General features: G+C 34.5%; 1 protein-coding gene across 3 annotated transcripts in view; it reads left to right on the top strand.

Annotated features, from left to right (window-relative positions):
* The first annotated feature begins 751 nt into the window (after positions 1 to 751).
* LOC149790776 (uncharacterized) overlaps positions 752 to 24,139 on the top strand; it is a 43,088-nt gene continuing 19,700 nt past the window's right edge. For 2 of the 3 annotated variants that reach the window (XM_089972837.1, XM_089972834.1), the window contains exons 1-4: positions 752 to 1,015; positions 10,722 to 10,805; positions 15,392 to 15,645; positions 18,789 to 19,493. In XM_089972837.1, coding sequence (XP_089828963.1) covers positions 10,769 to 10,805; positions 15,392 to 15,645; positions 18,789 to 19,493 — 996 coding nt within the window. In that variant the 5' untranslated portion in view covers positions 752 to 1,015; positions 10,722 to 10,768. Of the gene's footprint in view, positions 1,016 to 1,036; positions 2,750 to 10,721; positions 10,806 to 15,391; positions 15,646 to 18,788; positions 19,494 to 24,139 lie in introns of those variants that run through there. The other variant, XM_089972836.1, reaches the window with a different exon arrangement.

Here is a 24,139-nt window from a genome sequence, read left to right as displayed (position 1 = left end):
AAATAGCTTTTGTTGCGAGAAACGCCACACCAGAGCCACTCACATAATACACTAAGTTTTATTTTAATTTTAACTTGTAGGACACTGTTCCTCTCGCCAAAATTCTAAATTGCAAATAATTTCAAAAATATTTTAATTTGTACCAGGACAACAAATTATTTTGAAAAGTCCATATAAATATATATATATTAAGACAACTGGGAAAAATTTGACAAACCGTCCCTACATGCAGACTATATAGCATACAGACGCTATAGCATTGATACGCATTTCATATACACAGGACATAGGAGATCCTTGGCAAAGATCACTAAAAATTAAGGATAGGAAAATCTGAAAATGGGGATGAGACCCATGTTTCGGACTGCTAACCTTTAGAAAACACTAGAACTCAATAAATACCCCGTCAAAATTTGAATACCTCTTTTTACTCATGTACTTAAGCGTAGAATTCTTTATATTAGTTTTGTGTGATATGATAAACAAACTGTGCCACTGTAAATCAGTTTAAGTCAAAAGCGACACAATCCTTCATTTGACCTATTTTACCTCATCCCAAAAGCAATACCGGATTTAGACATAGCCCTATTCAGCATACAACAATTTGAGAGGCCCCTTCAGACCGTGAGTTCAGTCTTTGTGCCCCTAAGCAGAGAGAGAGAGAGAGAAACTTTCCTCACTGCTCTTTGATATTTCTTTTGAAACTAATAGAGTTATTCATTGTGGTCACTGAGCATATATTTTATTAAACAGTACAATCTCCAGATTTAACTAGAAAAATATTACACAAAACAAAACTAAATATTTCAGGAAATCAATGCGTGATCTTTCCTGTTTCATAGATGTCTCGGAAGTTTTTTGATGGAGATCTCTCTGCTCTCATCGTAAGACCATTCATTGAAGTTAAATACCTTGGAAGTGTATATTAGCTTCCTGATTCATTTGACAAACATGCACAGGCTAAATATGCCAACACGTTGCAAGCTGATCAACATATAAGAAGTTTCGAGCTTCAGTATGTTATGTAAATTGTTAATGTGGGTCTGACCCAGTTTTATGTGTTAATCGCCAGGTCAATTTTTCAGGAGTCGATCTGATAAGTTCCAGTATCGGTTAATTTATGGTCGTTATGAACGCTTGAGTTGCAGCGCATCGATATTCATTTGGCTGCATGAACTTGGTTGAACATTATATTTGAAGCGTTTATGTGTTCGGTATACTACACACTAAAGTCTTCTTTAGTCTCATTCCAGTATTGATCAAATCTTTCGAATGTTTTCACTTTTGTTGTGGTGACTACATTTTCTTGTATCATATGTAGATATAGGACATGAAATGCCAGTTTTTGCAAGTAAATCAAGCTATTTTTCAATGGAGATGCATCCAAGAATGATAAAAATTAAGTCTCAACTGTCTCTTAGTCCTACAATATAAGACATAGCACATGTTTTTGTTTAAAGTGCTATGTCTTACTATCCGACCTTGTATAGCGTGTTCTGATGTCGTTGACACTGGAATGAGTAATCAAAGTATAACATCTCAAACACTTGGCAGCCTGTATCGACACTCTTCCACTAATTTATTTGTAATTAATATACTTACTGTGCTGTCTATATCCTGGCAGAATGAAAATATGATACTTGCAAATGGACACATTTTCACGTTCTGTTGACATACATTTGAATTTGTTGCAATGTGACGGTAGTCGAGGTATGCCAAAGTAATTTCAAGTAGGGTCATGTTGGGAATATGTTTGTTGAATGAAATGAACCATTGCTTACAGTTCCAATAGGCATAATATATTCTTATTCATTTCATTAAAGAATAATATTTCAACTTAACCTGATTTTGGCATTCCCGGCTTTCATCACTTTCCAGCCAACTGAAATGTAGGCCAATGAAACTTGAAAGCTGGTCCATTTCTTTTGTGAGAATTTGAATTTATTAGAGAAAAGATATCAGAGTAAGTAAAGTCTGACTAAAACATTATGAATTTACTTTGTAGAAACGCGTCATTATTTTATTTGTCAGTTTTGTGAAATATTCCTGAAAATTTGACTTTCATAACAATGTTAATCGACATCAAAACACGCTACACAGTGCCGTTAGTTAGGCTGTAAGACCTTGATGCCCACAACATAAATATCAGCGTTGAGGTCTGACATATAGGACTAAACTGTCTCTGATGCAGCTCGGTGTGATTTCAGGACATGAAATGAGTGGTGGTTGGGCAAATCTCAAAACGCATTTTTTTCCATTTTCAGAAAAACAGGGTCCTACTTTAATTTCATGAAAATGAAAAGAGTCTGTAACTCTTGATAGTGCCCCAAAACATGTTTATAGCTTCAGTTTTAATTAGAACAAACAATGAAAGCTATAGTAAGTCACATTTGTCGTCAGCCTGCTGAGGAATGTGTGTACCCTTTTTCCGACCCCATATTTATGCTCATTAAATCTAACACAACTGTTGGACCTTCATTACAACTGTTTCATGTTTGTATAAATCATTTCAACAGAATATAGCCATGCTTAATAAATATTAAACTTCAGAAATGAAAAATATTTGTAAAGGGACCATAATAAGGGGCAGATAACTCAGTGGCCTTTTCCAATGACCAACAATGCAATAAAGTTAGAGAATGGCAACACATTGAGAAAAAAAACCTTCTTAGCAGGTGGCACATCCAACTTCTGACTTGACTTCAGTGTCCACTGTGTCTGGATTGTCCAACTGCAAGGAAAAGAAAGGGTAAATTTTTATTTGAATATTTGCATACTTGTTATAATCTGTCCTAGTGTGTATCTGATTAGTAACTCATGCTTGTAAACAACTGTTCAGTATATTTTTAGTTAAATTATTGTTCAGGTTTTTGTTCTTCAGATAATGAATGCAAATTAGGACATGTTTAGTCAGAAGCAACATTGTTGGTTTTTACACCATGTTTGTACTTAAATGATTATGTCCATTAATATAAAATGTGCTACCACACATAATCTTTGTTAATTTATTATCAGCACTACAAATGTGCAATGCATACCATGAGAACACTGTCACTAAGTTCTACTACTACCACCACCATCATCACCTCCAAGACTGCTGCTAATACTGAAATCTTAAAACATTATACAGTTACAGCAATCCATGAGTAAAAGGCACATAACATGATTTATTATATAAGGTGTGTTATGATCATGTTGGTATTTCAGAGCATAGCACAATGCTAAGGCAATCAGTAGTAAGTGCCTTACATCAAGGACACATCAAGGAGTAATGTATTTGTCCTTTGTCATGAACTAAAATTTTCCTAGCTCGAAGGTCATCAAAGATTCGTGTATTACCTCTGATTTCCAGATCACCTGATGAATAGTCCTCAATAATTTGTACGTATATATAGCACCATCATAATCATACATGATGTTATATCACTGTGCAGAGCCAGGTACAGTTGATATAACTAGCCATATATAACAAACCCATTGCTGATCTTCCAGAAAGTAATGTTTTACATATTTGCCCATCAGAAGCGGTAACCATTCATCGAAGCTACTCTTAATAGGAATGCCAAGATCAAATGATATGAGTTTTCCCACATTTGTCTGCAGATCCTGAATACTTTGTTTCTTGCCACCATTGGAAAGATTAAAGACAGGGATCTTCATAAAATTGCTGCAACACCAATTTCCTAAATTTTAGCTGTATGCTTAAGGCTTTTTCTTTTTCTTTATTTCTTCAAGCTTCCTATTCATAGCCTCATAGTAAATTATTGACTCCAAGTATTTTTCTTTCTCTTGTATGTTCTTCTTTTCAGGTTCTTTTTTTTTCTCTTGTCTGTCTTTCGTAGTCTGTAATCTGTATGCAGCTATTTCCATGGCCCTCTTTTTATAGTTCTCCCTCAGTTTTCTGCCCAAGTGGTGTGCATCTCGCAAAAGTTGTGCTTTCTCATCTGCTTTTATTTTGGTCCAACCATTCAAGTGTCATGTTGCTGGTAAACATTATGAAAGCCTCATTGTAAATTTGAGTTGCATCAAATAGTCTACCAAGCCAAATACACGTTCTGGAAACTTGTGTTTTGCTGCTTCTTTCAGTTTCTCCGAAGGGTCATGTAACTTACCGCCTGGCAAATGATCATTAACACTTCTGCAAAGATAATTTTTCCAGGAGGTAAACAACAATATCAAGAACTGGTGCACAAGATTGTCAATATCATCATTTCTTTCAATGAGCTTTTCAAAAATGGCATTCCTGTCAGTCATGTCAGCTGGAAATGGGGTCTGACTTCCAGTCATGAAAGAAGCTGATCTTTAGCATTGGCTTCCAAGAAAGCTAACAGCTCAAGGTACTATATGTTCATATCTAAAATGTAGAAACTGGATTCAATTAAATGCCAAAATGGTGCTGTGAAGAATTTGCTGCATAATCCCAGAGCCTTACAAACAGCAATGTGTAGCTTTTATTTTGCATTGGCAGACACTCCAAGCAAACGTTTGTTGTACCATGAACATAGTCAAGAAAATTAACAATGTCATGTCTCAAATAATATATGATTTCAGCATCATGAAAGAGAATATTAAATCAATTTCCAAGAAAGCGTTCTAATTTCTCCTTCTTGTTTATCTAATCCAGGAAGTTTTTGAAAGGTCAATAACAACCACTTTTTTCATCAGCTCCTCTAGCTAAAGCTTTGGCTGCTGTTTGGATTGTTCTCACAGTGCCAGATTCAGTGTTTTTGCAGAACAGTTTTGTTCTTGTGTTCGCAGCTCCCCCTACAAGTTTGTCAGTATTAGCATCCTCAAATTTCAACAGCACTTTCTCTGCAGTTTCTGCAAACCCTACCAGCAAGTGAAACCCATGAGAAAGTTGACATTCATCAAGTTCTTTCCACATGTCGATAATATTTGGTAGAATTTATCTTCTGTATTTAAAAAATAGCTTATTAATTGCAACCTCAGTCGATGCATGGTCAGTCATTGTATTTTTTTTGGGACAACAGAACATGTCCTTCATGTCTACCATCCATCGATGGAGATATGGCTGTCAATATCTTCCAGAATATCTTTAAAAACATCAAGTGTTGTATGGGCAGATTTGTTGCTAAGTTCTCGAAGACCCAACACCCAAATATTTCCTACTTTATGAGATGCATTATACCCTCCAAGCTTTGTGCCTATTTTTGTTGTTGTGTGTAATGTTGTATCCTCCTCCTTTTCAATCAATTCCTCAGATATATGACATACAGATAGTGCTCGCATTATATAATTTACATTCCTGATGGTTTTCTCTGATGGTAAATTTGATACGACTTTCCCATACATTTTTGACAAGGCAGCAATGACTGGTCCAACATGTTGAATGCCTTGTTTGGAACTCAACATATCCATAATGCAATGTTCAGCCTTATTGGTAAGATGTCTTCTCTCACCAAGCAATGAAAACAGATAACTGCTGCTTCACATTGTTTGGCATCTGCTTTCATTTTCTGTGTGTTGAGGGCAGCTTTCCGTTTCATGTTTTTAATTCTATGACCAGAAAGTCGAAGTCTGTGTCATTTATTTTCACCTTTAATAGTTCCTAATTCTTTGTCTTTTTTCTTCAATTCTTCATGCAGCATCTTCATTTCTTTTTCCTGATTATATATATGCTCATGTGCATCTAAATGCTTTGTCTTCGACCTTATTTTACTCATGTGCATCTGAATCCTTTGTCTTCAACCTTATTTTACTCATGTGCATCTGAATGCTTTGTCTTCAACCTTATTTTACTCATGTGCATCTGAATGCTTTGTCTTCAACCTTATTTTACTCATGTGCATCTGAATGCTTTGTCTTCAACCTTATTTTACTCTTGTGCATCTGAATCCTTTGCCTTCAACCTTATTTTACTCATGTGCGTCTGAATGCTTTGTCTTCAACCTTATTTTACTCATGTGCATCTGAATACTTTGTCTTCAACCTTATTTTACTCATGTGCATCTGAATGCTTTGTCTTCAACCTTATTTTACTCTTGTGCATCTGAATGCTTTGTCTTCAACCTTATTTTACTCATGTGCATCTGAATGCTTTGTCTTCAACCTTATTTTACTCTTGTGCATCTGAATCCTTTGTCTTCATCCTTATTTTACTCATGTGCATCTGAATGCTTTGTCTTCGACCTTATTTTACTCATGTGCATCTGAATGCTTTGTCTTCGACCTTATTTTACTCATGTGCATCTGAATACTTTGTCTTCAACCTTATTTTACTCATATGCATCTGAATGCTTTGTCTTCAACCTTATTTTACTCTTGTGCATCTGAATACTTTGTCTTCAACCTTATTTTACTCATGTGCATCTGAATGCTTTGTCTTCGACCTTATTTTACTCATGTGCATCTGAATACTTTGTCTTCAACCTTATTTTACTCATGTGCATCTGAATGCTTTGTCTTCGACCTTATTTTACTCATGTGCATCTGAATACTTTGTCTTCAACCTTATTTTACTCATGTGCATCTGAATACTTTGTCTTCAACCTTATTTTACCCATGTGCATCTGAATGCTTTGTCTTTGACCTTATTTTACTCATGTGCATCTGAATGCTTTGTCTTCGACCTTATTTTACTCATGTGCATCTGAATGCTTTGTCTTCAACCTTATTTTACTCATGTGCATCTGAATGCTTTGTCTTTGACCTTATTTTACTCATGTGCATCTGAATGCTTTGTCTTCGACCCTATTTTACTTATCTCTGTCCTATTGATCTTTCGTTTCGTAGCCTTTCTCTCACTTTTCAGGTCTCAGCAGGCTGCAGTCAACATACATTTCTCTACATTCCATTTCTGATACTTTTCCTCACATGTACTTATTTGTTCTTCTGCACATTTCGACTTCTGTTTCAAAGCATCTGATTTTTTCCTAGCAATCAACTGGTATAATTCATTCAGGTGATTCCCTCTTCTGTCCTCATGATGTGCATGCCCTGGATCTGACTATGCTTGTTATTAATGCCTACACAATTCTTCACTTGCTAGACCCTTAGTTGCAAAGCATGCAACTAATTGATCATATATAACATTCATGCTGTTAGATATAAAATCATGCATCTTTAATACCAGGGAATTTGTTAACTCTTTCCCTGAAAGCAAAGTGTCATAACTACCAGCATGACTGGTACTTGCCCTATAAATAAGCAAGATTTCAGTGGTTTAATGTTCTTGTTTATAGCTTACCAATATTAATAAAAGCCAACAGCAGGGGTTGGGTATAAAGGGCACTAGTCCATGAACAATGAAACGACTTTCATGCGTGAATCATCGTAACAAAAAGAGAGATGCAACCTGCAATTTTGAAGCTTGCTCTTGCAACTGAACTCTACCAATGGCATGATTTTCGTGTATCACAAGGTTTGTAATTGAATCTGAATAAAATCATGACTTCTTGATTGAATGATTCTAATACACAATTGTTGTCAATAATAAGTATTGGCATTTTATTATGTGACAAAATACCAATAACAACGCTTGTTTATATTACACTCATGTGAGAATAAATCCACCAAGAAGTCCTTTTTTTGGTTCAAAGTTACTGTAAAATGCATTATTATTAGTATTAATATTAGTAGTAGTATTAACGATAAAGAGTACATGTGGTCATCTATCAGTGACAAAAAAACAGATCGGGCTAAATTTAAAGAAATTGTATGAAATTGAATGATAAGAAGAATTGGTATAACCTGAACAATTATTTCTATTTATAAACATGCAGAATGAAAAGTCACTTTCTTTTAATTATCAACCGAGGACATGAAAATGACCTCAGTGTAAATATTGGTGTGTCAGATGGTGTCCGTGCAATTTTTAGCAAATCTTCAGATGAAGATTCAATGGACCTCACAGTTTCATCTATGATACTGGAAGGGAAAGGGGGTTGGAGGAAGAATTATATCATTGAATGTAGAAAGTTAAACATGTTTTGAACTAATATTTCTACAATGAAATTCAGTAATTCTGGTATTACATAAAAGGACTTTTATTTCTTTCATCGTGTGTATGGAACATCTTCATACTTTTTGACAAAATGCTGAGAAAGCACTGGGTGTGAATTACACATTGCTGCTCCATTGATTCACTATTGGCTTGTTTTAGGACCCATCCACACAGTATGGATAAATATTAGTACTTGCTTTGTGATCATACATTTAAGACAAGATCTTGATTACCACTATTTATTTCCAGGCAGCATTCTGGTAAATACAGAATCAGTAGTTGCTCTTCATAAGTTTTGTCCGTCATGATGAGGTAAAATTTTGGTAGCACTTCTTGGCACATTTGATTTACTGTCTTTCCTTTTTATATGGAATCTTCACACTGTTGACTTTGAATAGTAGATCCAATGATTTATGGTCATCTTATAATACTTACTATCTGCTTGACTTTGTTTACTTGAATCACATGCTAAATGCTTGCTACCAATATCTCTATCCCAGCCACTAATAAATGTCACGACTTGATAGGAGGTCAAGCTAGACAGTATTATGGAGAAGTGACTTGTCTTTTACAACTGGACAGGGATAAGTGGGAGCAAAGCAAGAAACACAATATATATATATATATATATATATATATATATATATATATATATATATATATATATATATAAAAATGAGTGTGTATATATATATATAAATGAGTGTGTATATATATATATATAAATGAGTGTGTATATATATATATAAATGAGTGTGTGTATATATATATATATATATATATATATATATATATATATATATATATATATATATATATATATATATAAATGAGTGTGTATATATATATATATATATATATATATATATATATATATATATATATATATATAAATGAGTGTGTATATGTATGTTGTTCTCATTCCAATTATGTGACCTATTTCCCTGCATGAATATCTGCATTTAACATTGGTTTAAAGAAAACTTTATTTTCTTTCAAACAGAAACATTTCTTTATTTTATGGTCATTATAATGACATTTTGTAAGTTTATACAAATTATCAGTTCCTGTGCGGTGTATTTTGGCCATATGACTTGAAAAGAGCACAGTGCAAGCTATACATTGTAATGTATTTTAACATATAGTTTAAGTTGTCACTTGATTACAGTATTGTAATTGCAAATTATTAAAAATGCTTATTCAGCTAACCTTTCTGAAAGTTCACTATAAAATGGCTGTTTTAAAGATTTTTAAAGTAGCTTGAACCAACCCTATAACATGTACATGAGCAAATGCACGTGTCTTTATTCCATAGTGTTCATCGTAATTTCTTAGTTGCCCATTAAACATTACTGTATCTGTTAACTGACACGAAGGATTAAATTTAATATATGAATGAACTGGTCCTCTTTTCAAACCAAATTGAGACAGCAAAGATGCGAGTGCATCTATTTTTAGAAAGAGGGGTTTTGCCAATATAACCACTCACTTTATATAGCTTCATTGCAACAATCCATTGATACGATTGCAAACTTATTGTTTTATTATTTGTCAGTATACTTGTACTGATGTCTTGCATTGATTAATAGTATTTGCTTCACTGCTTTTTTTATATTTTCACAAAAATGAGTCGGGTCAGAAAACAATCTTTACTTTGCATAGTGTTACTTGAATTTCACATTGTCCAGTATGTTTCTGATCTACATAGTTGCATTTTTAGGCTAAATCTTAAGTCAAATAATATTTATCATTGCTGTGATGAATATCCTTTATATATTTGCCCAATGGTTTACGAAAACATGATCGAATGAAGGGGTACTTCCTAGACACAGCGATGTATGCCATTTTTTTTCATGCATGTTCACTTATGGTTTTTATCTGATTCTGTCAGAGTGGTCAGTGTTCCCACCAGTTCAGAAATTGCTTTTATTTGGCCCCCCTCCCCCGTTTGTTGTTGCATCAAACACTGGATGGTGTAGATTTGTAGCATGGACTGAAGCAAAGATGACTGAGAAAATATAAGAAAGTAATACATATTTGTGAAATAAGGGAAGACATCATTGACCACAAAAACAGATCACTGAAACAAAATAAATTACTATAATGGCTTTTTAATTCATTGACATTCCCCCTGGACTGCCTTTTATTTTGTTTGTTTATTTACCTGGTATGTATGATTATTATTATTATTCCATTAATATGTTGTTACAATAAAATAATACTTTATTATGGACTACCTATAAGCCTATAGGACTAAGAATAAATGTCCTGCTACAGTATTTCTTTGGCCATTCATAGTGATGTTTTAAGTTGGGACTCGTAGGATGTGGGATGCAAATATTTTTGGTACAAAATGGCGTGATCCTAGACAAAGCACAATTTGTAAAGACTGGTAGTGATTACCATCATGTGAGGCATGAATTTCCAGCAATACACAGTATTCCTAATTATGGGAATTGGGGATTACATTCTAATTGAAGATTAAATTCTACTGTGAAATGCACATTTATTTCTGCATGCAGTGATTAAATTGTATTATGTGTAAGATGTAATTAATGTGCAATTTAAGTACAAATTTAAATGAATGAAAACATGGATTGGTGGAAAAGAAAGTTTGTTGGTGCAGGCAGTTTGATAAGTGTATTGGATGGCATATAAGAAGTTTATTATGGAAATTCCAACTTTAAATTTTTGTTGAAAAACATCACTTGTTCTTTGCTGTAGAAACTAAGAAATATAATTTTTTTTTTAATTTCAGCTTTAACAAGAGATTATCATTATTTATTGGAAAGTGGTTGCTACAAGATGAGTGAAATCATTCCATACACCTGTGTCTTTATCGGTGAGTAGAAGCTTAAACTGATACACGGTTATTCCGTGTCATTTTGAGTAAAATAACAAGGAATTTACTACTGGTAATATATGGAAGGGTCAAGCATGACTTTAATTTTAGGAAGAAATGACTCCTCCTTTTGGACTGAATAGGGACAAGCATGAGTGAGCTGAACAGGTAAGTTTGAGAGCAAAGTATGAAAGGATATATATATATATATATATATATATATCACCTCTTTAAAGCAATAATGTATCAAGAAGACAATTTTTTGCATAGTATGTATATTATTCAACACATTTTGTAAGTATGACTGTCGTAAGTTTGAATGCAGAGATATTATGCAATTTGTTTTGGCTATTTGACCTCCAAACAGCATAGCAGAAACTCTACATTTAGTGAATTAATTTTAACTGATAGGAGACCTTGATTACAGTGTTGTAATTACAAATAGGTGAAAATAGTGTTTAATAAGCAGCATGTTAAACAAGATAGTCATTTATTTGTAGTTTCTATAACTTGAGTTGAAAATGGCAGTTGAAAACAGGAAATTTTATAGCAAATTATGTTTCTTTGAAAATACATACCCAGTCATATTAAGATCAGGATTTACTTTAGTTACCTCCAGATTTCAGCCCTCTTATAGACTTGAAAATGTCTCTCTGTCTATACTTTGTACAGATTTTCTCTCCTCATCCTGCAAGGTGATGCTACATATAACAGATGTCATCAGTTATAACTTGAACACCGTCTGACATGCCCACATTGCAGGGAGGGGTGGGAGGGATTTATAGTAATGTGATTGGTTAAGTATTTTCTGAGAAACATTATTTACTATTAAATTTCCTTTCTGCATCAAATACATTTCCCAGTCATATTAACATTAGGAGAATAGGTGAAAGGAAGAGGAAATGCAGAGAATCTGACCTCCACCTAGAAAACCCTGTAGGGTCAAAAGAACTATAATAATAATAATGAGGACTTTGTATAGTGCCTAATCTTTAGAAGCTCTAAGCGCTTTACAAAATTAGACAACACTTATAAGATAAAAAACATATGATTACAAAAACAAACACCATGAAAACAGAAAACATTAAAAACATGCTGAGAATATTTAAGGTAGGAAACATTATTAGGTCTTTAAGTTTGTTCTTGCAGTCAAAATAAGTGAGTTTTGAGAGCACTCTTGAATGTGATCACTGTGTCTCTGTGTCTAAGTTCAGTGGGCAGTTCATTCCACATTGCTGGGCCCTGGTATGCAGAAGAACACTGTCCATATGACTTTGTTTTCATAGTGGGAATAATGAGTATACGATTGTCAGAAGAGGAGCATAAGTATCTTGCTGGTGTGTACACATGGGTGAGGTCAGATAGGTATGATGGTATGACAGTGAAATGTAGCACAGAGAACAAATTTTGTGTTTGATTTTGGATCGAATGGATAGCCAATGTAGGGTACAGAGCAGTGGGGAGGTGTGCTTTGATTGTGGTACTTTAAGTATGATCCAAGCAGCTGTGTTTTGAACTTTTTGAAGTTTCAGGAGCAGATATTGAGATGAACCAGACAGAATTAAGTTACAGTAGTCCAGTCTTGAAAGTACTAATGAACACATAAGGATGCCACTGTGTCACAAATGATATGGCCTGATCTCTGGATGGGCAGCAACCATGGGACCAACTGGATTCAACTCCATGTTTTGTGAAGTCATGTCACACAAATAGAAAGAGGAAAAAGTGGATTAATCATGCCAAATGTCTAATTCTGTTATATCTTTGATTGAGACATTGCATTGAAAGGCAAGGCTCATAGAAATAGCTCGTACTTCATGAGACAAAATTCTCATCAGATGTACTTGTTCCTTTAGCCAGGATGACAATACATATGGGTTATATATCCCGTTTCCCTGGTTTTAGTGAGAGGGAAAAGCCTTTGCATCCAGACTAGATGGACTTCGTAATCTTGAGATAAATTTGAAGATCATGTACTTGGTCCCTTACCTTTCACCTCTCAAAGAGTCAGTAAATGAGAGGGGCCTTAAAGTTATTTATTGGTTGCCGTGGACAGAAACCTGTTTTAGTAATGAAATCCAGTTGTGTTACTAACAACAATGAATGAAACTAAAGGTTGTTTTGATCCATGGGCATAGCATGGAGTTCACATACATGATTAATAGTAGACACTAATGACGGCAGTGTGATATTGCCAAAATTTTGAAGTCTAAGATATTTATGCTCTGAGTAAGAAAAATTCTAATAATCATGAATTATCAGGTGTGTGATTTGGATTTTTAACGTAGCTTTAACAATTTTTCAGTCATATCGCTACGATGTCTGCAGTGTGACAGTTTATAGCGATGTCTAGCACTGGGGCATCGTGCTGCAGACATGTAGCATGATGTCCCACCCAGTCACATTATCCTGTACTTATATCATGTATACTAATCATTATAATATATATATAATGTTTAAAAGAAAAACCTGACCTACCTACCCTAATTTTAAAACCAGTGCAATGGGAAACATTTCTTGGGCTCTGTGCTACACGGGTAAACAAGAATGACAGGCATAGTTCAATGGCATCATAGCCATATTACTACATTACTAGGGTACTCAAAAGTGGTTTGACTATGGTACTGTTGTGCTGGCAAAGATAGTTGTACTTCATTGGTACAACAGTGTATTACAATATTACTAGAGTACTCACAAAGTACTGGTAGTTTGACTATGCTGCACTAATGCTGATGAAGGGTAACGTTGAGTATAGTTTAGTGACATATTCTCTGATCTCAAGCTTCATTCAATGAAGTACTAATTGCACTTGACAGTACAAACCCAAATAGATATCTGCTTGGTGATAACATAGCCTGTTGTAAATCAGCACCATCCTGGAGTTGGTCAGACTTCATGGCTAACACCTGGATGTTTCACTTTGTTGTGGGATTAACAGGTGACAGCTACACCAGCACAAAATGAACTACGGTATCTTAGTTTTGGAGATTTCTTCCACTAGGTTATCTTCAAGTCAAGGACTGTGTGATCCAATTTGTCCCAGTGTACATGCATGCCTGATCTCCCTGTATTTGAAGTGTAGTATATATCATCCACTGTACATTATTAGAATTGTTGATTTACATTTATTACTTTAATAGTTGGTTGGCATTTTAGTTCAAAGATATGCAAATCTAAATTTCACCGGGATCCTCATGGGCTGAAAATAGCCCACAACCCAGATTTAAATGAGCCCTATCACAAATTATTTGAAATTCTATAGAGTTTAAGGTTTCAGAAATTTACTCCAGAAAATGTAAATCTAAGTTAATCCAAATTAGTCTCTTTTTTTTTTAATTCCTCAAAATGATTGGCACAGGCTCCATTCCCAAACACCCTTGAAAATTTCCTGATCAAGGGTTGTACATTCTTAATTTATACACAGGGACATGATTAAAGATGTGATCGCCTGTGAGACTGCAGAAATATATGGATATTTCTGTTCAAATATATAGATATTCCTATCCAAAATATATGAATATTCCTGTCCAAATATATGGATATTCATGTTCAAATGTATCAGTATTCCTGTCCAAATATATGTATATTTCAGTCCAAATATATGTATATTTCAGTCCAAATATATGGATATTTCAGTCCAAATATATGTATATTTCAGTCCAAATATATGGATATTCCAGTCAAAATATATGGATATTCCTATCAAACTGTATGGATATTCCTGTTAAAATATATGGATATTCATGTCCAAGTATATGGATACAGTAGAACCTGTCTTGAAAGACCACATCTTTTGCCCAAAAATTATTGTCTCTCAAGACATGTGGTCTCCCATAACAGGTCACATTCCTATATAACCAATAAATTTGAGCATTAAGAATGTGGTCTCTCAAGACAGGTGGTCTCACATAGCAGTGGTCTTTCAAGACAGGTTTTACTGTATTCCTATCAAAATGTATGGATACTCCTGTCAAAATACATATCCCCGTTCAAGTATATGGATATTCCTGTCAAAATGTATGGATATTCCTGTCAAAATATATGGATATTCCTGTCCAGTTATATTGATATTCTTGTCAAAATGTATTTATATAACTGTCCAAGTATATGGATATTCCTGTCCAAGTATATGAATATTTTTGTCAAAATGTATGGATATTCCTGTCAAAATATATGGATATTCCTGTCAGAATGTATGGATATTCCTGTCCAAGTATATGGATATTCATGTCCAAGTATATGGATATTCCTGTCAAAATGTATGGATATTACTGTCCAAGTATATGGATATTCCTGTCAAAATATATGGATATTCCTGTCCAAGTATATGGATATTCCTGTCAAAATGTATGGATATTCCTGTCTAAGTATATGGATATTCCTGTCAAACTGTATGGATATTCCTGTCAAAATGTATGGATATTCCTGTCCAAGTATATGGATATTCCTGTCAAAATTTATGGACATTCTTGCTTAATGTTAAGATTTTCTTACAGCAATATACTTTTGCTACTGCTGCTGTTCTTGTTGTTGTTGTTGCTATTATATAATATTTATTATTATTATTATTATTATTATTTCACTAGATGCAGACTGGAAAGTTTTTGCGAGGGCAGCTATGACCTGTTTTAGTTGCCATAACAGAGAGTCTTTAGTACAGGATCTGAGTTCCATGTGGATAAATAGTCAAAATCCTAACCATGTTATTCCTTGCCTTTCTGTTAGAACTGGCTTTGATCTTTTCCTGAGGGTAAAAAAATTCCCTCCAGGGTCAGAGATCATAATGTCTGCTGTCAACATTCCAGATATGATAACAGTTGTCAGGCATCATGGACTAAAGGTATGAAAGTTTATTTTTCATTCATTCAGGTACATTGCATCATCATGGATGATTGCATAATTATAACAATTTTATATATATATATATATTTTTTTTTAAACAACATGGTCACCATTAAATTTGTGTGAGTTGCACTTGTATGTTATGTGTTTAGGCTGTAATAAACAGTAACAAAAGAAAGAGTGAAGACGACAAGCTTTGAAATGTTTTACCAATAATATATTTCTCTGGGAAAAAAAACAATGTAGAAATGAAAAAATAAGAACTTACTGTGTTAAGAACCAAATCCAAAATTAATCCAAGAATTAAATTTTAGAAGTCCTGGTAATGAAATGTTTTAATGAATTCAAGTTTGAGTCCTAGCGAAAAAGTCCAAAATGGAAGGCGATGATGTATACTGTTGTCAGTATAGAGCTGATTTGTACAGTCCTTTGTGAACCACAGAAAATAATATTCCAGTGTTTGAATTCCGAATAAAATTTAAATAAATATCTTTGTCCAAGAATTCTGTATGAGCACTCAAATATTTCCAGGAAAAAGATTTATCCTTTAGAATCCAAATAATCCGAATAAATATTATAACTCCAAACTGTCACAACAAAACAAACATCTTTACATCCCATTGTTTAGAAGCCCAACTAAGAACAGTCTCTATAAACAAGGCTTATACAGTAACTTGAGATGCAAAACACATTCCTGGATGAGGGTCACATGACCACATTCTAGAATGATTTAGAAGATATTTGCAAGTCTAATGGCACGTAGCACAGTACAGCCTCGATTTTACCACAACCATTCACACACCAGAAATGAATTTAGAAAAGTTGTTGTTTACTTGACCCCCAATAAAAACCTGAAACTAGATCAAAAATAGAAACATTGTTTCTATTATTAGGTATTTACAAAAAGATTCAGGTCGAACTGAATTTTCTGGAAAATATAAAATTTCTAGTAAACAAAATTACATTACATTGACATGTAATGAAACTTAGAAACAGAAAATTAAATTAAATCGAATATATATTAAATCAAATATACATAACAGTTTCTTCAGACACAAATTAAAAAGCACAGATGCTTTTAACATGTGCAGATGTGTAAGCAATAACTGTTAAAGCATTCACTTGATGTCAGTAATTGTTGTGTATTGTTGTATACAGATCATTCAATGTACTACTCAAAAAAGCATCAGTTTCTATCTAGAAAACTTATCAGTTAAATCACAGTATGGACAGTCTTACAAATAATTATCTATTTCTAATATATATTTATACAGTGTTTTATTTTATTTGAATTCCATTCATTTTTATATAATGCTATTGAATTTTACATTGTTTGGATACAGTGTAACCAAACAGCAAATCAAGTACATTTCTTTAATGATATTAAATAAATTCAGTCCATAATTTTATACAACGGTATATAATTTATTATGGTTTTTTTTCTCTAAACTTTTTAAATGCCAACATAGGCAGTAAAGTTAACAAGTTTATTCTGTAAATTAAAATTAGTTTCATGCAAATTGATATGAAATTCAATAGCTACCGGTATACTGATTTATAACGATACATCATGTAGTTTTTACTTGGTGGTACTTACTGGTTTCTAAGGATTCATCTTGTGTTTATGGTAAATTTTTGTATGACTAATTCAAATGTTATGAGAGAGTAACAAAATATAAACAGCTTTTGATTCTTTAAGTCCATGTTTTCAAAGTCAAAATGCTTTATGCTTCCATTAATTTAGGATTGTAAGTGAACAGTTAAAAAAAATCAATTTTATGCAGGAAAAAGTCAGGAAATTACCTAACATTTTTGTTTTAAAAAAGTGGGGTAAATCTTGTGTTTGGCATCATAAATGGCATCTGGTGTTGTGTCAGAAAAAAATATTTCTGCAAATATTGTGAAAAATGGACAAGAAAAGCTCTGTTTATTTGAATACATTTACACCATTGTTTTTTCTCTCCATGTAGATTAGTGCACTCAGTTTACCCTCAAATGTTTAAGGCTTTCATAATGTAATGGGTGGAGTGGCCAGAAGTTGCTTTATACTTGCAGGGGTGGCCTCCCTTGAACACATGTGCTTCTATTGTCTGCCTCATAATTTGCAACATAATGTTTTTTCTCTGTATTATTAAATGTAAAAATCCTTGAACATGTTGAAGGGAAAGTAAAACTTTTTGTATAAACTAAGCAAGCTGTTTAAGGCAAATTGCTGAGATATTTACAGTACAGAAATCAATTGGGAGGAAGAAACCTATGCCGCCCAGCAAGGACAGGTCATTAGAAATTGTCAGTAGTTTCAACATTCCAACAATCTGGAGTTGGTTTGTATAATACCAATTTTAATTTAAAATAAGTTTTTAAAACCTCTGTAAAGTGAGGTTTTTTGTCAGTTAGTGAAGTCTGTATTAATACATAGATACCAAGTACCAGTTACAGCCCTGTTTCAAATCAGCTTTGGTTTTTAATTGAAACAGAAAAGATGATACAAAGTTCCATAAACTGTCACTGCTGTGACCCAGTCTGGTTTGACCTTTCCTCCTTCGACCCAGCCTTCTTTGACATGACCTCCTCTACAGACTTGCCTAATCATTTGGTATTCATGGGGCAGTTAAAATACTGAATGTCCTGGGGGCCCCGATTGGCCAAGTGGTCTAAAGCGCTCTCTGTTACGGATCACTGCCATCTCACCTCTGTCTGCGTGGGTTCGAGTCTCGGATTCGGCTAATGTTGGTATGTGAGAAAGCTTGCCAGCAGATTCTTGTGGGTTGGTGGTTCTTTCCGGGGTTTTCCCGGGATCTTCCTCCACCATTAATACTGGCTGCCATGTATAGCCTATCGTGTGCTGAAAAATTGCGTTAAACCCTACAACAACAACTGAATGTCCTATTTATGAACACTTGACTGAAGCTGCCCTGAAAATTCTTCTTCTGTTTATCAGAGTATCACTGTAATTAGTTGCCCTAATTATGTTTAAGTTGTGCTGGTTATGTTGTTTTGAGCACCTTTCATCACCGTAGGTACCATCACCGTAGGTACCGTCACTTGGTTGATCCATTAAGCTTAATGGTGATCAAGTTCAGCAGTTGTCAGCACATTTCTGTCATAATTTCTTCAACACTTTTTTTGTTTCATGCACAGGTTGTTCCCTTGGACATAAGTATTGACACATCTGGACCTAAACCAGAACTTCTTGAGGGACTTATTACGGAGAAAACAGTAGCTGTACTTGTGGCCCATATCTATGGTAAATGGATTAACATGGGTCCAATAATCAAGTTTGCACAGAAGCATGGATTATCCGTTATTGAGGACTGTGCAGAAGTGTTCTGTGGCTTTGAGAAGCTTGGTCATCCCGAAAGTGATATCGCACTCTTTAGTTTTGGAGTTATAAAATACTACACAGCATTCGGTGGTGCTATAGCAAAGATTAAAGACTCAGAAATTTTCTCACAGATGAAGAGTCTTTATGATTCATACAGCATACAAAAGCAGTCTGACTATCTCTATAAAATTGTGAAATATTTTGTACCATTTATTTTCCTAAATTGCCCTTCTGTGATAAAACCAAGCATGTTCCTGACAAGAACATTTAATATTGACCACAAAGCAGCTGTTATTAAGTTACTAAGAGGATTCCCTGACCATTTAATAGAAAGAATCAGGCACAGGCCTAGTACAGCTTTATTGAAAGTCATGCTGGGAAGGTTTAAGTCCTTCAGCCAATCGGATTTCAACACAAGCCAGGTTAAAGGTGAATATGTGAAAGAGAGGCTACCAGACTCAGTGACCTTGGTGGGACAGGAAGCAGAGGTTAAGAACTACTGGCTGTTTCCTTTTCTAGCCGTGAGTATATTTTGCAAGAATTTTATTGATACACTACATATTTTAACATCAAAGAACTTTTATGATGTTCAGATTTGAAATTAAGACATTTAAAAAAATTCAAAAATTCTTTATCAACAAATAAGTTATTTCTAACAGTATAAAATGAAGTGGGATTGAATATAGTGAGACACATAATAAAAACACACAAAATGTTTATTTATATTGCATAGTAATAATAGTTGAATATATGTCACTCTAGTTTGCCCGTTTTATCTCTTTCAAGATAAACTAAAACAACCAAAAACCATACCCTACATAACCACACAATGTTCATCAATGGATTTAAGAAATGGTATCTTTCTCAATAGATACGATCAAAGAAATGGTATCTTCCTCAACAGATACGATCAAAGCACAGTTCACCAACAAAATTATTACCAATGGTATCACTTGTAAGTGGATATGATCATTGCATGGATTGTCAGTGGATATGATCATTACATGGATTGTCAGTGGATATGATCATTACATGGATTGTCAGTGGATATGATCATTGCATGGATTGTCAGTGGATATGATCATTACATGGATTGTCAGTGGATATGATCATTGCATGGATTGTCAGTGGATATGATCATTACATGGATTGTCAGTGGATATGATCATTGCATGGATTGTCAGTGGATATAATCATTACATGGATTGTCAGTGGATATGATCATTGCATGGATTGTCAGTGGATATGATCATTACATGGATTGTCAGTGGATATGATCATTGCATGGATTGTCAGTGGATATGATCATTACATGGATTGTCAGTGGATATGATCATTGCATGGATTGTCAGTGGATATGATCATTGCATGGATTGTCAGTGGATATGATCATTACATGGATTGTCAGTGGATATGATCATTGCATGGATTGTCAGTGGATATGATCATTACATGGATTGTCAGTGGATATGATCATTACATGGATTGTCAGTGGATATGATCATTGCATGGATTGTCAGTGGATATGATCATTACATGGATTGTCAGTGGATATGATCATTGCATGGATTGTCAGTGGATATGATCATTACATGGATTGTCAGTGGATATGATCATTGCATGGATTGTCAGTGGATATGATCATTACATGGATTGTCAGTGGATATGATCATTACATGGATTGTCAGTGGATATGATCATTGCATGGATTGTCAGTGGATATGATCATTACATGGATTGTCAGTAGATATGATCATTACATGGATTGTCAGTGGATATGATCATTACATGGATTGTCAGTGGATATGATCATTACATGGATTTTTATCATCTTATATGAATAATGTGTGGATTTATGAATAGATTTGAAGGCATATTAGATCTGTAAAATATAGAATGACATAGAAGTTTGGTTGGAAAACTAATTCTTCCATCAAGTTATGATGGCCGGGTGGCTGAGTTATCTAAAGAGCTCACATTTACTAAGGCAGTCACAGCCATCACACCTCTGTATGGGGTGGAGTGTCTGGCTCAGCCAGTGTGACCATGTGAGAAAACTTGCCAATAGTTTCTGTTGGATCTGTGGTTCTTGCTGGGGATTTCCCAGTTATATTGGCCACCATATATAACTTATCTTGCACTGAAAATGGCATTAAACCCAAAGCAACAACACTAGATTTATTATACATAGAATGATACATGAATTTTTAGTGGAAAAACTGGCATGTATTTCATCAATAAACATCATTGTGTTATTGTATATTATTAAACATCATTCTATTATAGTGTATTACTCTCACATTCTATTATAGTGTATTACTCTCACATTCTATTATAGTGTATTACTCTCACATTCTATTATAGTGTATTACTCTCACATTCTATTATAGTGTATTACTCTCAATCCAATGCCCCCAGTCAATGAATGGTTGAGAAGAATTTTATGTAGTCTGCCCTCCCAGCCTGCTGAAGTATCCTTCCAGAACCTGCCCTACCCCTTTAATCCATTGGTCCAGAACCTTTGCTTTTTCATACTGAAGTATCCTTCCAGAACCTGCCCTACCCCTTTAATCCATTGGTCCAGAACCTTTGCTTTTTCATACTGAAGTATCCTTCCAGAACCTGCCCTACCCCTTTAATCCATTGGTCCAGAACCTTTGCTTTTTCATACTGAAGTATCCTTCCAGAACCTGCTCTACCCCTTTAATCCATTGGTCCAGAACCTTTGCTTTTTCATACTGAAGTATCCTTCCAGAACCTGCCCTACCCCTTTAATCCATTGGTCCAGAACCTTTGCTTTTTCATACTGAAGTATCCTTCCAGAACCTTCCCTACCCCTTTAATCTATTGGTCCAGAACCTTTGCTTTTTTATACTGAAGTATCCTTCCAGAACCTTCCCTACCCCTTTAATCCATTGGTCCAGAACCTTTGCTTTTTCATACTGAATCAACCAGTTTTTTCCCTTACACCAGTATCACCATAACTGCCATAAACGACTGTCCAGGTGAAACAATGTCCAGCGGTCTTGCTAGGATTTTGAAAATAGGCATCCAGGACTCCCATTCTGGTAAAAATAGGAATCCCGCTAGCAAAAGTTGCAGTCCCCTCTCAGAAAACTATGCAAATTAGAAGAAATATTGGTTGCCATTCAGTTTAATTTCTACCTTCTTTATAACATTGACAAAGCTCTTGTTTGTCCATCAGAGTGAGTCTGAATTTTGTCAATCCAAGAAAGATCATATTCCAATCACTAAGCTAGGCGTCACACACTTTTTTTTACACTTGGCTACTGTCCCATCTGAACTTTTAGTTCTATCAACTTTAGCTCTCTTCTGAATCTCATTACAGTCTTTGTTAGTTTGCCGTTTAACTCCAAAATACTATCCAAATTTGTGAATGGTATTTTGTCTAAGTCTCAACATGTCTCGATTCTGAGGTCACATGCACTGCTTATTCCACTACACTTGGAAATAAATACAGTGATGAAGGATAAAGTTGTTTATTTGATGTACTTTTATAAATGACCACATGTACATCTATGGGTCTTTCTGCCTCTGAATTCAGTCACTGTAAATATCAGTACATTTTCCCACCTAGCTTCCAGTCAAAGCCTTTGAACTTGCTGCCCAGCTATTACATCAGGTTCTTTTGATGTACTCTTACAATGGCAACATGTACATCAGGTGGGTCTTTCAGCCACTGAATTCTGTCATTGTAAATATCAGCACATTTCCCCACCCTGCCACCAGTCAAAATCTTTGACCTTGCTACTCAATTATTGTATCATGTTCCTTTAATGTACTTATATAATGACAGCATGTACATCAAGGGATCTTTCAGCCACTGGATTCTGTCATTGTCATTCACAGCTAATTGATCAATACATTTTCTCATTAAGGAGGTGGCAGAAGCAGGACTGGCAAGGCATTGAGATTTCCACCCATTTATTACGTTCATACGGATGACTCCTGCCTGAGTGATTTTCTGCTCCCCAGTAAAATAATTGGCATCCAAATATGCATGATTAAGCATTTCTGAGACCTCTGAATGTCAGTGAGTTAGATGATTCCCTGTGACATCTTTTGCGACATGTGACACATTTATGGGCAAATACAGTAATATCGTACCTTTCAACTTTTAAAAAGCCACTTAGGGAGACTGAATAAAATAAATAGGGAGATTTGGACCTAAAATCTGGAGTTTTTTGTGGCATTTTTTAAGTCTCCTTATCACTAAATATTGACTGATCTTCCAGGGTCCAGTATGTGTGAAATTCTCAAAGGTCGTGCCATTTCTCCCTATGCCATACCTTGTTTTCCCCTAGGATATGCCTTCTTTTCATATTCTAGTCAACTGTAGCCAAATTGCACAATAACTAAAGGTTAGTCTTAAGTAATCTTAAGTAAACAAGCAAGAAAGCCAGCATGAATAATGAACAGATCATCCTTATCTTAGCAGTTATATTGTGATAAGGACTGGCACTCTTGGCATATTCAAAAGAAACCATGTTCAACAGTGCATGTTATGTAAACATCAGCAATTGATTGGCAAATAACATCCTAACATGTCCTATTTTGTTGTAATTAGCGATGCCTAAATACGCACTCTCAAGCGACTGTACATGTGGCAACTATTTTTCCCTCATTTTATATCCAACCTTATTTCCTTATTCTCAACTCAAAAGCCATTTAACATAGTTTTCTAAATGACATATTTATTCTGAATTAGTTATTTGAGGGCACAAAAACTGCATGGTATGTTTCTTTATTCCTTCTATTAATTTAAGGATGGTAATTAATGTTTGTATATATGGTACACTAATGCCAGGTTTTCACACATTTCTTTCTTGGGAATGGAGATGCTATAGCATTTAATCATTGTTCCTATGATTGAAACTAATTGCTGAGCATCCTAAAGTATGTGTCTTTGCATTTTTAACATATTCTGCAGTGGGGCAGTTTATAGAAATGTCTAGCACTCAGGCATCATGCTACATATCTGCAACTGATGATATTTTAGTTATTTTATCATATTGAATGATTTAGTCAGCTGCATACACATTTCTTTGTGTACATGATGAGCAGAGTTGATGATTTTCAGCCTGCTTAGATTTCATGAATTTTTAAATGCAAACGTTCAGCTGATATTTGATGGACATTGATGACA

Source organism: Sinohyriopsis cumingii, chromosome 10 (genome assembly GCF_028554795.1).
Source record: "Sinohyriopsis cumingii isolate HCF-2022 chromosome 10, ASM2855479v2, whole genome shotgun sequence".
Lineage (NCBI taxonomy): Eukaryota > Metazoa > Mollusca > Bivalvia > Unionida > Unionidae > Sinohyriopsis > Sinohyriopsis cumingii.
Note: the sequence above shows the minus strand (reverse complement) of the source record. Positions and strands in the feature narration are given on the sequence as shown.